The 15,259-nt window shown below is 41.7% G+C and overlaps 1 protein-coding gene across 1 annotated transcript; it reads right to left on the bottom strand.

Moving 5' to 3' along the window:
* Positions 1-224: 224 nt before the first annotated feature.
* CD83 (CD83 molecule) lies at positions 225-14,809 on the bottom strand. Its single transcript, XM_026059516.1, has 5 exons — positions 14,716-14,809; positions 14,458-14,588; positions 4,298-4,514; positions 4,078-4,184; positions 225-2,065 (listed from the first exon to the last, which is right to left on the bottom strand). The coding sequence occupies exons 1-5, from the start codon at positions 14,756-14,758 to the stop codon at positions 1,907-1,909; spliced, it is 657 nt and encodes a 218-aa protein (XP_025915301.1). The 5' UTR covers positions 14,759-14,809; the 3' UTR covers positions 225-1,906.
* Positions 14,810-15,259: the final 450 nt, after the last annotated feature.

Genomic DNA, 15,259 nt, shown 5'->3' with positions numbered 1-15,259 from the left:
GCCTTAAATTGTACTTTGAGCTTAAAATAAAATTTTGAGAAAAAATTAAAATGACCTTAATTCTTTAGAAATGCATAAAGTTATCCATTCCTTAATTATGCACATATACATGCCCTCTCCCACAGAAAAGACTTGATCAGGCTTCCATACCATTTAATGTAGTTATATTAGTTGTAAAATAAACCACAATTGATACGGAGTATTTCTGGTTTTATTTTGCCGTATGTGGCACACAGGAAAAACTAGTGGTAGGTTACCTCTGAATTTTTATTTCAAGTATGTTACATGGATTTATATGTAAAACTGATCACAAAAAAAGCATATGTGGCATTAACTTACATTGCCCTGAATAAATTACATATCCCATGTAACCACTCTTCTGGACAGGAGCCCCTTGGAAGTCTAGCAGTGTAGACATCCATTCCACTCACAGGGACACTGTTGACCGACACATGGTGCTATCTTCCCATCAATGATTCAAAATTAGTCAAAGGATTATAGACAGAGCCTCCTTCACACAGCTGGGAATTCCAGACTGCCTTGAAAATCCCATGCCTCAGTTTAGCTTTTGAAGGATTTCATTTCACTTTTTTTTTTTTTTTGTAAAGGTCATTGGTTGTGTTCTTAGGTGATTGCTCATTCTCATGCTGCTGCTCCATCCTCAGCATAAACATCCGCAATCACTCTAGGCTCCTCTCACTTCAACTTCTGCATCAGCAACCTGGCAAGGGAGGTGCCTTCATTTTTAGGCTCCAGATTCTTGCTCTCTTTGGTCCAAGAAGACAAATCTTCTCTCCCTTGTACTGTGTGCTTGAGTTTAGCTTTTTCTCAATTCCTTGTTTCACATATACTGTGCACTGTCAACACCAGAAGCAGATGTGCGTTCGCCCCATCTTCTGTTGCTGTATCTCATGGCTGTCTCAATATATCCCAAAGATACAGATGGCTGATTTCTTCTAAGCCATGACCTTGGTCGTCACTATGTAACTCCACTAACATAGGCATTGCATACATTGTGTTTTATGGTTTATAAAACAGAAAAGAATTCATCTTTGCATGTCCTTAATATCACATGCTGCCTCGGCCTTTTTTTTTGTTGATTTAGGTTAACAATCTTGTTGCAGTTTCCTATGGATTGACCTACCTAGAGATGCCTTTGGAAATAACTGATGGATCCACTGTGGAAATCCATTGCTACCTCTCCTGAAGAGATGAAAAGTTCCATTCAGTTCAGAAAGATTTCCAGCATATTTTCTCCATTCTTACATTTCAGCCTGTCTGTCACTCCGAGATTTAAAAATGTTGATTTGATTCATCCAGAACTACAATGTGCAGTTACCTCTTCATGATAAGCTAACATTGTGTTATGAGTTACATCTTATTTTCAGTAAAGGCACTCGATCCAGAACAAGAGCTCGGAGGGCAGAACAGGTAGAGCACTGCACACTTAGCTTTCTGAAAATACTGCAGCAACTGTTGTGGTTTTTTTTTTTTTTTTTTTCCTTTTGGAAAGATGAGAGCTATTAGATCAGCGAAGAGCTTAATCCCCTGGCTTTACACTGCTGTGGCCTCCCTATAACCTGGTCTTTGTATCACAGGAAGAGTCAGTCTTGTTCAGAACAAGAGGAGTGAAATGAAGTTGATTCCAACTTCATAATAGCATTGTAATGCAGTTATATAGCTGCAATGGTCTTCATTAGCCACCAAACACCTGAGAGTTACTGTAGTGCATACCAATGCTTTTTGAAGACTCGTCCAGCACAAGCAGATCACTGACAGATTGCCCATATTATCAGGCTGTCCTGAAGAGGCAATATATTAGTATTTATTTCCTCTCCATACCACTCAGCTATCCATCTCGTGTCATGTTTACTGATGAGCCCACAGCGCCGTCAACAACATCAACTTAGACAGAACTTGAAGTAAGCCGATTTTTGTACATGCTGTCACTGTTCAAATCCTGGAAAGCTGTCATTTCGTGTGCACTGATGAGGGTGAGCATGTGTTTCACATCTTTTCTGTTTTTTTGATAATTGGGAGACATACTATCTTTTCTTAGACATGTCTGGAAGAAAACAGAAAGGAAGGCTTAAAATTGAGAGATGCTTTGAAAGGCAATTTTAAAAAGTTATAGAGTTTTGATTTTCTCTCTGCTAAACATGGTTCATTATAACACCTTTTCCTTTACTGGGTGCTTCCAGTGAAAAATGAATGGAAAAGCTGCTGTTTCTTGCTCAATTGCAGGAGCTTTACAAGATAAAAAACTTAGCCACAAAAGGAAACTTATATTTAATTTAAATTTTCATATAAACAGACCTTGCATCAACCTCTTGCAAGTCTGCTCTCACCTGCCTTCAATACAGGTCAGTGTCTGAAACATTGTCATCAAGTTGTCAAAGTAAAGCCCCAGTCCTGCCACCAGTCTTATACTTAATGTTGCTGTTGAGTTCAGTGGAGATTAGGCACAGAGAGGACAAGGAGACTTGTCAGAACTTAACAGACGTGTTAAATAAAAAAGTTCCTTTGTGAGATTAGGGCAATATTAAATTTTGCTGAAAGCTAAGTTCATATCTGAGACCAGACTCTCACCCAAGAGTAAGGTACATGTAATTCTGTTAAAATGGTTATCTACAGCATATGGTTTAGCTTTTTTTAATTGCACAACTAAAACTGGACCTTTTTTATATGTTTGGGAAGGAGAGCTTTCTTTAGAGAGCTGTAATTCTTTCAGGACACAGAGCAGAACAGTGTGCCTGTCTATTTTGACTGATATCCTTGCTTTCATACTTTCATCCTAACAAATTCCTACAAGATTTATCTTGTCAAACTTTAGTCTGAACAGCACAAGTTACTGGCAGGATTGTCAATCTAAAAAAGAGACAGGCATAAATTTAATTGCTCCCTGAAGATACATGAAAATCTACATTTAGCTGCAGCTAATTAGATATTCTCCAATCAACAGTTATGATTCATGTGCTGATGATCAAAACAATAAGGCCAAAATAATGTAAGCAGCAAAAGATAAAAATGACCACCCAAAACTTGGGGTTGGTTTTGTTTTGTTTTTAATAAAGCCTACTGGTAACTCTGTCTCATAGCAATCCCAAAGGAACAGGGAGGAAGGAGCAAAACAATTGTTTAGAAATACAGCTGGTATTGCACTGTATTGAAACCTGAGGCACGTGTTACCTCAAGGGCATGAACTACAGGTCTCCTGATTTTCCTGCATGAGCGGGTGGCTTCACTAATATCACGTACAAAGCACAGTTCCCCTTCTGCCACCAAAGCTTCTCAGATACCTCCTCTCTCCATCTTTCCCAGAAATACCAGAACAGATTGTACAGATAAAACTCCTATAAGAAGGGACTGGTATTGATATTGCATTCCTGGGATGTTTWTATGCTGCTTCTTTTCTGTTCCCTGTACTTGCAAAGCTAACCCAAAGAAATGGGTAACAGGCCTTGCCAAACTCTTATCATTGCTTTTGCTTATAATGTTACTTTTCAGTTGCAAATTAATTCTCTTCCAAGGATCCTAACGTATCTGTTTAACAACAAACATGGAATGTCGCAAAAAAAAACATCTGAAGTGGGGTTGTCACCATTTTACAGGTAAGGAAACAGAGGCAAAAAGTAGGTGGACTTGAATTTGACCATCGTACTGTCACACAAGCAATGTCATAAATGAGGCAGGGGTCCCAGAAGCCAGTGCCTCTATCTCGGACAAATTCTGCCCAGGAACCAAACCAGAAGAACTGTTGCTGTGCTCTTAAACTGAATTTGTACTGGAGTAAATGGAAGCAGAAACGAGCAGTGGGGAGCAGGAAAATAACTGTCTGTTCTCAGTTAGATGGGGTGTAATGAAATGTTTTATCTCTTCGGGACTCCATCCTGTGTTCCTTGTGCACCTGAGTTTCATTCTGGCTTTGAAAATACTGTGTGGGAATTTAAAGGGTTTGGTCATAAATCAAGTATGAAAACCAACTTCTGACTGGCTTTGTTAAGGATGGTGGTAGCAGGGAAAATAAGGGTTTTTTTGTTGTTGGTTTGTTTGTTTATGAGAAAGGGGATTACTTACACAAGTAAAAAAGATGAGCAGTAAGTAAAAAATCCCAAGGCAAGTCAGCATGAAAAGCTCTGCTTTGTATTTTTTTAATTTTTCATCTTCTAGTATTCCAGGGCAACCTAAAACACAAAGGAAGGTGTTACACTGTTCTGGTGTTTGTAAAATATTTTAAAACTGTTTTCTTCCCCAAATGCCATGCAGAACATGGAAAAGCTGAGAGTCTCTGCTATACCTGATACTTTCAATGTGACTGTGACACTTAGATTGCGTTCTCCACTTTGCTCCTGCAAAGTGCACTTATATGTCCCACTATTGTGGCTGGTAGCGTTTYTGATCCTCAGTGAAAAGAGGGTGTCATTGGAGAGCTCCAGGGACCCGCCAAGTTCCTCTGGATAATGAGAGTCCACATCCAGGACTTTCCATGCTTTTACTTCACCATGTCCAGCCATCTGGAAAACACAAATATATTTCTTGTATTGAGCAAGGACATCCTCCTGAGTTTTAGGGGAAAGAGTTTTAAATCCAGCTTGAGGCTGAAAAGAGGAGGGGGGGAGAAGAAAAAATTTGAAAGCTTGTAATGCTTTCATGCCCACAACAAAATATATTTGCTTTTTTGCTTAAATACATGCTATATTTAAGAATGCATACATGTACACAAAGAGTTATTCTGTGAGGCTTCTTAATCTACCTTATCTGGACATAGGGAAACAATAGGTATCCGGTAAAGATACAATATGAAGTGGCAGGAGTTTGCTCTCAAAGTGTCTAAACAGAGGTGCCCAAAGAGTTCAAACAGGGGCAGACGGAGCCCAGGGCAGGAGCTGAGGGAGAAGCGGCCAGCCTCTCTCGCTGCTCCGTGGAGGCTCCAGGAGACCGGCCCTCCCCAGCGAGAGTGGCAGTGAGCAGCGAGGCTCCCCCGCAGCCTCCGTGTGCCCTGCCCGCAGTATTTCTGTGATGCCGTGGTGGGAATCAAGCCCACCCACTCCCATGCATGCACCAAAGCGCATGGGTTCTGGCCACAAAGGTTGATGTCCTTCCAGTGACCTCATAGCCCAGAGGTCCTTGCGGGCACGCAGCCCAGGAATTTGCACTTCCCTGTGCCAGTTTCTGTGAAACTGGCCCCTGAAACCACAGAGCATCTCTTGAGGAATGGGTATTTTTCTGCCTCCCTTTGACTCTTTATTGGAACCAAAGAACAAAAATTGCTCTGATTCCTCCAGATTCAATTGCATGAAGGTCACAAGCAGGTTTTGGTGCACTTTGGGAACATTTGTATGTTGAATTTCTTAATTGTAACCAGAACAGCTACATTCCTTGGCATTGCTGAGCGGCTGCTAGAGGAATGAAGTATATTCCCAGAACAGTTTGTGCTGTGGGGCGGTAGGATGCATTGCAAATGACAATTGGCTAGGCACCACAAAGAAGAGCCATATCACTAACTTGATTTGAAAGATGGTAGAAGGGTTTGAATTAGCCCGTGTCCATTCTTATTCATCAGTGTCACTCCCTGGGATTGAAGGCAGCGTGCCCTCTGTGAAGGTTTCCCCAGTAATGAATTCAGTCTTTCTGCGGACCAGCAGAGCCAGAGCTGGCCCATACAGTCCAAGGCTCCACTTTTCAGCCAAACCTATAACTAATGCAAGACAGGGCTTTTTTATTTTTATTTTTTTTATAGACACATTTCTGGGTTTCATGTTCGTGCTTATTTTGTATCCATATAGCTACTGCATCAGGGTATAACAGTTACACTCTAAGCTATTAAAATTGATATAATTCTCTCATATTAAGGCTAGAAGGATCTGGTTTCCCTTTCATGTGTTTGCATGAGGAAAGCATGCTTGGGAATCCAGAGAGAAATATGGGCCTGATGCTCCCTCACACTTTGTTACTTTTGCAGTCCCAAAGTAGTGTAAAATAAGCTGCAAGCTGAGTAACCTTTGGGGAATGAGAGAATTGGACTGAGGCACAAGATTTTCATCATTGTAAAGATCCTTTCTCAGAAAGCCTTTTTTAGTGCATCAGCTGAAACATGGAGCAGTATTTCCCTGGGGCTTTCCACACTTTACCCCGCAACAGGGAAGAAAGCACCTACTTCCTCTTGATTCCCCTTCACCCCAGCTTCTCTTTCCTATTACACTCAACCCAGAGACAAGCAAGATCTATGGTGGTTTTCAGGCTGCAGGGACTTCACTGTGCCACAGGGATTAGATATTTTAAGGCCCTGCATGCTATCAGAGAGATAGTTGAAGGAATGCTAATATACAAGCTAGATTCAGGTCTGGTTACAGGTGAGTCAACAGTAGTTAAGTGGATAGAGTTGACCTCCCTCAGATCTAATTTTTGAAACRCTCCCTTCCTTTGCCACCCCCTTCCTCACAAAACTGCCCACGGGGCAATAAAGAGAACCAGCCTGGCTGCTCTTCGCTTTGCCCTAAAATGCAGATAGTAGGCCTGATCTACCCCAGGAAAACTAGGCTTTTAAAAATTCCACTGGAAGAACAAATAATTGCTTTCTTGGGTGCTGGTAGACCATGTTATTATCTTGTGACAGAGACCTGGGAATCAAAAAACACTTTGATCTTTGCTTATACAATTGCAAGCTCCGCGCTCAGTCTAACGGAAAAATAAGCTAAGTCCATCTAACCTATGCCCAGCCATACACGTATTTCCAGGGAGATTTTTGCTTAATGATTTAGCTCCCCTATTCTAAGAGGATTCTGAGATACAGGATAGTTTATTGWCTCCAATTTTTTTGAGGTGCTCAGCTTAAGCATAATTATAGGCCTGCCAAGTACTGTGAGAGCACCCCCAGAGACAAGGAGGTCAGAAGGGCTCACCCTCTGTGTAGGCCAAAGTGTTGCCCATGAAGCTGCGTGAACCACACACGTTTCCCCAAAATAGAAGAAAAAGCTAACTTTGGGCCTAACCTGGCTCCCCCACCTAGGGAGATATCAGTAGTGATCTGGATGGGAGTCTCAAACCTTTGCACTGGGGGAGGAGGAACAGTTCATGGCTTTGATTGTGGGTTTACATGCCTCTTATTTCCATTAAATCTCCTCTTTAATGAGGAGCAAAGGCAGTCCTCTGTGTTGCTTGTGTGCCCAGCAGCTTCCCTACATTTTTAGGCTGCAGAGACATCTGGTGGCATTTTTCCAGTCTCTACACATGCAATGCACCCATCCTTGCTCAGAGGTCACAGCAACCCTTTCTCTGATGCTCTGAACCAGACCTTTTTCCAGTGCAATCTTAACTCTTACTATCTTAGCATAAAACATCAAACCCTCCCTTTCTAAATTGTATAAGTAGCAAGAAAACATCTGAACCAATCTGCACAGTGTGTCCCCGTATCCCAGTCATTTAAAAGGACGTCCATGAAATGTTCAGTCAGGTCATCATTCTGCCTCTTAAATACGCTGTTCAAGCTAACTTCTTTTTCCCCCAAACCTAATTAAAATTACCAAAATGTCACTTTGTTTGCCACCTCCTGTGAATTACTTGGCAGGCTCTGACTAGACAGATCATTTTGCAGCTCAAGTTCCTATGATAATCCAGTGCTAATTCATGCCAAGTCTCCTCTAGGTGATAGCACAGCACGAGGTAAATGCTAGGGGTTTTACCTAATTAATTCCACACAAGCTTAGAGGGTATCGATCTGGAGCACTGTTAGTGGCAGCAATCCACTTGTGTAGGGACCATCCTCTCCTTTAATCAGCTACAAAATGTTTTCTGCCTCAATTTGTTTGTGTTTCTTTTTCCTTCTGTGTTAGTATCAGCTGAGCTGCCTCATGCTGACTCTTCCTGCTAACCGCCAGGACTGAGGAAAGGGAGTTGGTCTTTTTCTGCTCCCATATTTTCTGTTAAGGACTCTACCAAAATTCAGAAGGCAAATTGTGAATCACGTGGAGACCAATGGAAATATATACTCTTGAATCTATTTGCATAAAAGAGGACTCATTATCGTGGTGGCTCCTAGGGATTACTGAAGCAAGATTTTTGCTGGGAAACAGGGAGCTGCAAGCAGGCAGCATCATTCTGCCTGCCTGCATAAAACTATCATTAAGAAACAGAATTAACAAAAGAAATGTGAGTTTATTTTTATTGTCACACAAACATTGGCCAGTGGCAGTGTTTGTGACAGGCTTTTTCAGAAATCAGCCTGAAGGCTAGATCTGTTGTTTTCCACCACCTTCATGGCAATGAGAGGCAATGCTGTCCTCAGGGGTGGATAATGGGGCCAATGCTGTTTAACACCTTCATTAGTGACCTGGGCGATGGGGCAGAGCCCACCCTCAGCAAGTTTGCAGAAAGCAGCCTCTGGGTCTGCATTAGGCAGAGCATTGCCAGCAAGTGGAGGGAGGTGACCCTTCCCCTCTGCTCAGCCCTGGTGAGACCCACTGGGAGTGCTGGGTCCAGAGACGGGGACCTACTGGGGCAGGTCCACTGAAGGGCCACGAAGATGGTTAAGGGACTGGAACATCGGTGATAGGAGGAGAGGCTGAGAGAGCTGGGACTGCCCAGGCTGTGGAAGAGAAGGCTCGAGGGGATCTCATCAGTGTGTATAGATACCTGATGGGGGGAGTAAGGACAACAGAGCCAGACTCTTCCCAGGGGTGCCSAGTGAAAGGACAAGAGGTAATGGGCAAAAAGTCAGATACAAAAAATGTGGTTTAAACATAAGAAAGACCTTTTTCACTGTGAGGGTGGTCGAACACTGGAGCAGGTTGCCCAGGAAGGCTGTGGAGTCTCYAACCTTGAAGATATTCAAAACCCAAATGGACACAGCCCTGAGCAACCTGCTCTAGGTTACCCTGCTGCGATCAGGAGGTTGGACTAGATGATCCTCAGAGGTCCCTGCCAACCTCATCTGTTCTGTGGTTCTGCTGCTGTAAGGGTGACTCAGTGTCAGGGCTTTGCCAAAGAATCTTTCTTTCCAAAAAACATGATTAACTATCCTGTTTCTCCTTCCCTCTGTCTCCATCTCTCTCCCTTCCTCCCTCTCTCTCTTAATTTTTACAAATACAAATCATTCAGGGAACCAGCAGAAATTTGAGAGACTTGATTATAAAAATGGTTGAATCAATCCATCTCCAGGTTAAGAGCTTCTGAAAGGTTGGCCATAAAACTTGGGGCCCATAGGCTCTGCCTCCACTGGTCTTCTTTTAAGCTCCTTGACAAAATTTTTAGGAACTATATCACAGATTAAGCCCACCATACTCAGAGTAAGGGCTGTTCCAAGTCTTGGTGCTTCAGAGACATCAGTAAGAAAGTGTAGGTGCAGAAATGCAGCAATGAGGGACAAATTTCTACTTACTTACCCCATTGCAAATTCAAAGTAATCCCCTGATTTTGGTGAGTTTAATTGCAATTTATTTCAGTTTGGCCAGCAGTAAAATCAGAAGCATTTAACTTTTTCTTTTTTAGAGAACAAATCATAATATAGATTGTACTCTGGTCCACAGTACAAACTCACAGTAATCTATAGTTAATGTGGCTGGCCAAGTAATTTATAGTGAATAATTTACTGGATAAATGTAGCCTTTTTTTCTTTCCTCTTTCCCTCTCTATACGAATATTTCCTGCAATGCGATCTGCAGCCTTATACTGATTCACAAGACAGTAGAAAATAGTCTTAAGAAATACATAACTTGCACAGTGTTTTCAGTTAAAAGCTTAATGACCAGACAGCACATAAGAAATGCTCCAAACTGACACAAGCCCATCCATGCAAAAGCATGGAAACACTTGGTCTGAAGAGGGTGCAATTTTCTCACATGTATTCGCTAGTCAATTGACTGATTCCTATGAGTTTTTCTTGGCTGGGACGTTATTGATAAGAGTAGTGGTGGTGATACTGTGGATATTAAAATGGGATAGGTTCAACTGAAAACACTGCAAGCTGATGCTCTTCTGTTCTCTGATTGGACAAACTCTGAGAAATAGGTAGAATAATTATACCTCCAAAATGTAAATGCCCTTCAGCATACCTTTCTTTTTCAGAGCACTAAAAACAAGGTGGAGATAGGAGCAGGAGCACTTCTCTAGTTCCTAGCTAGTTGTTGTTTAGTGGCAGTTTTGAAAACTGCTATATCATTACATGATCCTGCCGCTACACAAAGGATGTTCACCTGTGCTATAGTACTTAAACCCAGCTAATCAATTAAAACTTAATTTTATCATGCACATGTGAGATCAGGCAGTTATTAAGTTAACTCATGTTCTCTGCTCTCATTAAATACCTTTATCACAGAACTTTTCTCAGACTAAGGTGGTCCTTCGGCCCCAAGGTAAATCAAACTGCCAATATAATCCACTTTGGCCATAAAAGCAATTTTTTATTTTAAGCAAAATGGTTCAGGTCCAAGGTTGATGTCAGTGTAAAATTGAAATGTAGTAACATTAACTTTCTTTTTTCCTGAGGGTAGGATGATTGTAAAAATGGTTTTGTTTAAAATTTTACCAGGAATAAAGGCCAAGTTGAAATTTTTGGCTGCTAAAGAGATCATTGATCTGAAAAATATATACAGCCTCAAGGAATTTATTTTCCAAACTAAAATAGCTAGGATTCTGCCAATGCCTGATAGCCAACCTGTAATGAATCACAACTGAGCTGAAATCACCTAATAGGCATATTTTGCAGCACAAAAGCACTTTCACATTTGATTAGCGCTGAAGGTGCATCCATATGGTTCATATACAGTGTCATGTAGACATACCAATGTTAACTTTGAACAGATATAAATTGTGGGCACATGTGAGTGAACTCTGTGCTTTACAAAGGAAAAAAAAACCAAACACCAAAAAAACTACCCAAACACAGAATAACAGTAAAGGAACTGCATGTGACATATTAGGCAGGCCCAGCTGGAAAAGCCCTCTGATTCAGTCACACAGCCTTTTTCTTTCTTTTTTTCTTTTTTCTTTTTTTTCTCTTTTTAATAGCTGAGGGCATACTGTGCTAGCTCTTGACAGGCAAAATAATTGTTTTGGTCATCAAATCATTTCCACTGCTGCCTTCCTTTCTAAATCATGAATGTGTTGGGACTACTTGCAGTTGTACAGATGTCTGAGTAGAATTTGACTGTATTTCTTTAGGTGCATTAGAAATTAGACTGAAGTAAATCAGAAACTATTGTTTATGCTAATAGATAATAACTATGAATATTTAGTCAGTGGACTTTCCTTTCAAGGACAATATGATTAACACTGAATCTATAAGGTCTAAAATCTATAAGTCTGTAAGGTTTATTCTTATTTTGTAATATGACTTCTCCTTCTATTTCTGCCACAATTTTGCAATAAAGTCGATCAACTTTTCTCCACTGAAGTATGGCCTTCCCTCCTCTTCCTCAAGATTTGTTTTAGATTACTATTTTTCTGGCTAACAGTTGAACAAAATAACTAAATATCCACTGTGACTTCATTTGTGTGTGCTTAAACTTTATTTGTAAACTAGATATAAAGTAATAATGATCAGTTTTTATGAAGCAGTTCTTATTTTCAATGAACTATGCAAACAGAAACTGTTCAGTTCTCCATAGCCCTATGAGGTAGATAGGTAGATAAAGTTAGATTACCCAGATTCTTGTTTTATAGATGGGGCATAGAGATTCAAGCCAGTATTTCTATATGCAATTGCCTATGCTTGGGTGCTTATGCAGAAGCGACCTACTTTTCAGTTCTCAATTAGCAAACTTCCACATTGCTCATAGCTCTGTAGCATATAGGGTTGCCAAAATGGATCCAAATGGATCCAAAAATGGATCACCCTTAAAAGGTACTGCCATTATGGAACCAGTCCTGGACCAGGATGAAAAAGTATATGGTGCTCTACCTTGTACTTCGCTTGCTAGGCATATCAGCTTGCTGGACATACCTATCTGAAATATTTCTAAGCAAAAATCATTCTGTCTGAACTGACTGATTTTGGTCCTGATCCTGCACAGAATTACTTAGACTCTTGACTTTATACATCTGAATAATCCAATTGGCTCCAAGAATACTACTCCTGTGAGAGGTTAAGCACATGCACACCTATTTACAGTATAAAACCTTAGCACAAGCAAAGCAACTGCTGAATGTGATACTATCTTATTACATTCTGTTGGATTTTGACGCTAGAACACTCCATCAAACAATTATTTCTCCACACTGAACTGAAACGGCAGGCATTTTTAAATAGCATCTTTTTTTAAGCAGATCACAAAAAAAGGTGTAAAAGTGACCCTTAATTGCTCAGAATATGCAGTGGTGCCAGTGGGGAGGAGGGGTTTGTTTGCTGAACATTTGCCCTGCTGCAAACACAGCACTGTAACATTGTCACCATAATTTTTTTCAGCAGCAGAAGCAGAGGTTAATTGCTTGCATTTACTGCACAGTTCAAAGTGACCTTACACAAAAGATTTAGCCTAGCAGCTGTTTGAACTTTACAGTCTGAAATTTCATACCATTTGTTGGAATTACTTTTTAATTAGCCCTTTGGGGGTATATGCGGTGTTTATTGATTAATCCTTCAGTAGTTGTTTTTTAAATAACAGATTAATTCTATGCTGGGTAGCCTGCTCACGCTCTGCCTTTCCTTTACCCTCCGTTTGAAGTGTTTTGGACGGGGACAGCAGCACACAGCCAAAGGCAGGGAGAGCACAGAGGCGTCCAGAGCAGCTGGATTCAGTAGGAACATTTGTACCTGGGATCTGGGACAGAGGCATGGCTACATTGCATGGCAGCGAGCAGCAAAGAGCTCCTCAAGCTGTCACCTATTTAGCTAGCCCCACAAGCAGAAGAAGTATTGTTTCTTCGGTGCAGAACACTGAGCCAAAATTATTTTTTCCTGCTGAGAGTCTGACTTACTAGCTTTGGTGCTGTGCTTTCTTAACGTGGCTGCGACTGGGGCCTGGGCTAGCAGCCTTTGAAAGCAAAAGGCAAAAAAGAATAGGTTGACACCTGCCTCTGCTTCACTACTAATATTCAAGCAAATGCCCCCTCTCAGTCTCTCACGAGCACTCAGCCCAGCATCTCAGAAAAAAGAGGAGACTACAGATGCCACAGTTACTGATGGGCTGCTCACCACATGTTCAAAACAACTCTGGCTGAGCTGGGTACCTTCAGGTTGCAGGTGTCGCCTGGTTGCAGGCAGCTGCTTATTGCTGTAGCAGCACTGAAACATAGCTACATGTGTCTGCCACAGTACTCCTATGTAATAACATTGCCTGTTGGTTTACCAGAGGGAAAAATTTTAAGACTATATCTGACTGAACTGCTGAGGAAGCCAAGGCTGTGGTTTCACTTTCTGGCGGAGACAAATTAACAGTTTGTGTCCACCAAAAAGAGGTCTCTCTCCTCCCTTCACTTCTCCCACTTTTTGCCTCTGCATGGGCAGGGTCCCATTACATGGGTAAGTAAGTGATTCATCTCTATAACCCACAACATTTTTATTCCTAGATTGATTTTCTGCTGTTGTAGAAGGTTGACTTAGTGGGCAATCAGATGACCACTGGGACTGGCCCATGGCAAGCAACTGGAGTGCATGGCTGGGAGTGAGCAGTTCAGGAGAGGTAGACCTCCCATTTGTCTAATAATTCAGCTCACGCTATAAACTGAAGCTATACACTAAGACGCAAATATATAGTGCCAAAGAGCAAGTCAGTGGCTGGTTCTCCAGCCACTGGACAATTTTGCCTCTCTTTCTGTGAGCAATTTCAGCTTTAAAGGGCTGAACAGTACTTTCTGTTCATTAGTGGATTGATCTTTGTAGCTGTCCTGCAAGTAGGTGGTAAGGAGAATTGTCCTGCTTCAGAGAAGGGAATTCTGAAACCGGGCAGCCAACATGGGACTTTTTCTAGGACTGCAAAGAGATAACTCAGAATTTTCTAGCTCTCCATCTGCATTCTGCATGTCCTCCTTTTATGCTCATTCCCACTAGCCAAAACTTTTTAAAGAATAGCAAGTATTTTAAGTAATAGAAAGTATATGTTTAGCTTTTCTATTTCAAAGAAAAAATCTGCACCTATTTGTGGGGGAGGATTAATCAAGGAGCAACATCACTTATGTTGCAAGGTTTAAATATCAGTTTTTGTTCTAAAGGAGAATCCTGGAAAGGCTGGAAATCCTGGAGTGGTATTTGGCAGCCTGTACACAGGGCATCCTCAGGTTAGCAATAGTTAAATAGAAAAGCAGGCCAAGAGCAATATAGGGATCATGCTCAGATAGTCTGTCTACAATGACACGGAAAATGCCTACACTCCCTGATCAGCCCAAACACTTTCATTGCTGCCTTGTCTCTGCCGCACTGACAGGAGGATGCCTCTTCATAAAATAACCCATTTAGTACAAGACAAGCCAACATCAGGTGAGAAAGCAAAGCAGACTGCTCAAGTAACTTTAACTTTTTCTTACTTTATACCAAGACACTGTCTGGTAGGTGACTGTGGAGTCCAGATGAACTTTACAGGGCAGCAGCGCTTCTGCAGCACATCTCACGGCAACATCTGGAACAGCCACAGAAGCCCCACGGATCAAGCACCAGACTGCAAAGCACAGGTACACATAGGCTTTAAAAGAGATTGCTGAGGCATTCCTTCCTGGCTTCCCAAAACATATCTCCCGCAAAATAAGTGAAAGACCAGAATGAAAAATGCAAGGCTCCCCACTCACCATTGCACAGGATGAAGAGCCGAGTGGAGGCTGTCAGAGACATGGCTTCTGCTGCCTTAAATCACAGAGCAACAGCAGCGTGCCTCTTTGCAGGAAGGGCTGTGAGAGCAGAGTGAAACAGCTACTGCTTCTACAGTGATATTTCTGGAGGCAGACAGGGGAATCCCCCAGCCGACTTAGTTTTAAGTTCACGTCACAGGGAAAATCCCTACGTGTAGGAGCCAGTGCTCCTCCCATTTAGGACCCTGTTAGGTCACTCCCATTTTTCCAACTGTCTGCACTGGTAGTATCTCCCCTCCTTCTTTTTTCTTCCCCCCCTCGACTGTGTTGATCTGAACAGAAATACGGTTGATCTTGGGACACTCTGGGCCAGCATGAAGGGCATCAAAACAGGTGCTAAAATAATCTCTGTCATCTGACAAAATGGCAGGGGAAAGGGTTTGTCAGCCTCTTGAAATCCCCTCTCATCTTTTTTTTCTGCTGTTTCTAGTAACACAGTGTCTGTGAAGAAAAAGCTTGGCCATATTCAGTGGCATTTCTGAAA

The sequence above is a fragment of the Apteryx rowi genome, unplaced genomic scaffold, assembly GCF_003343035.1.
Source record: "Apteryx rowi isolate R43461 unplaced genomic scaffold, aptRow1 scaffold_159, whole genome shotgun sequence".
Classification (NCBI taxonomy): Eukaryota; Metazoa; Chordata; class Aves; order Apterygiformes; family Apterygidae; genus Apteryx; species Apteryx rowi.
Note: the sequence above shows the minus strand (reverse complement) of the source record. Positions and strands in the feature narration are given on the sequence as shown.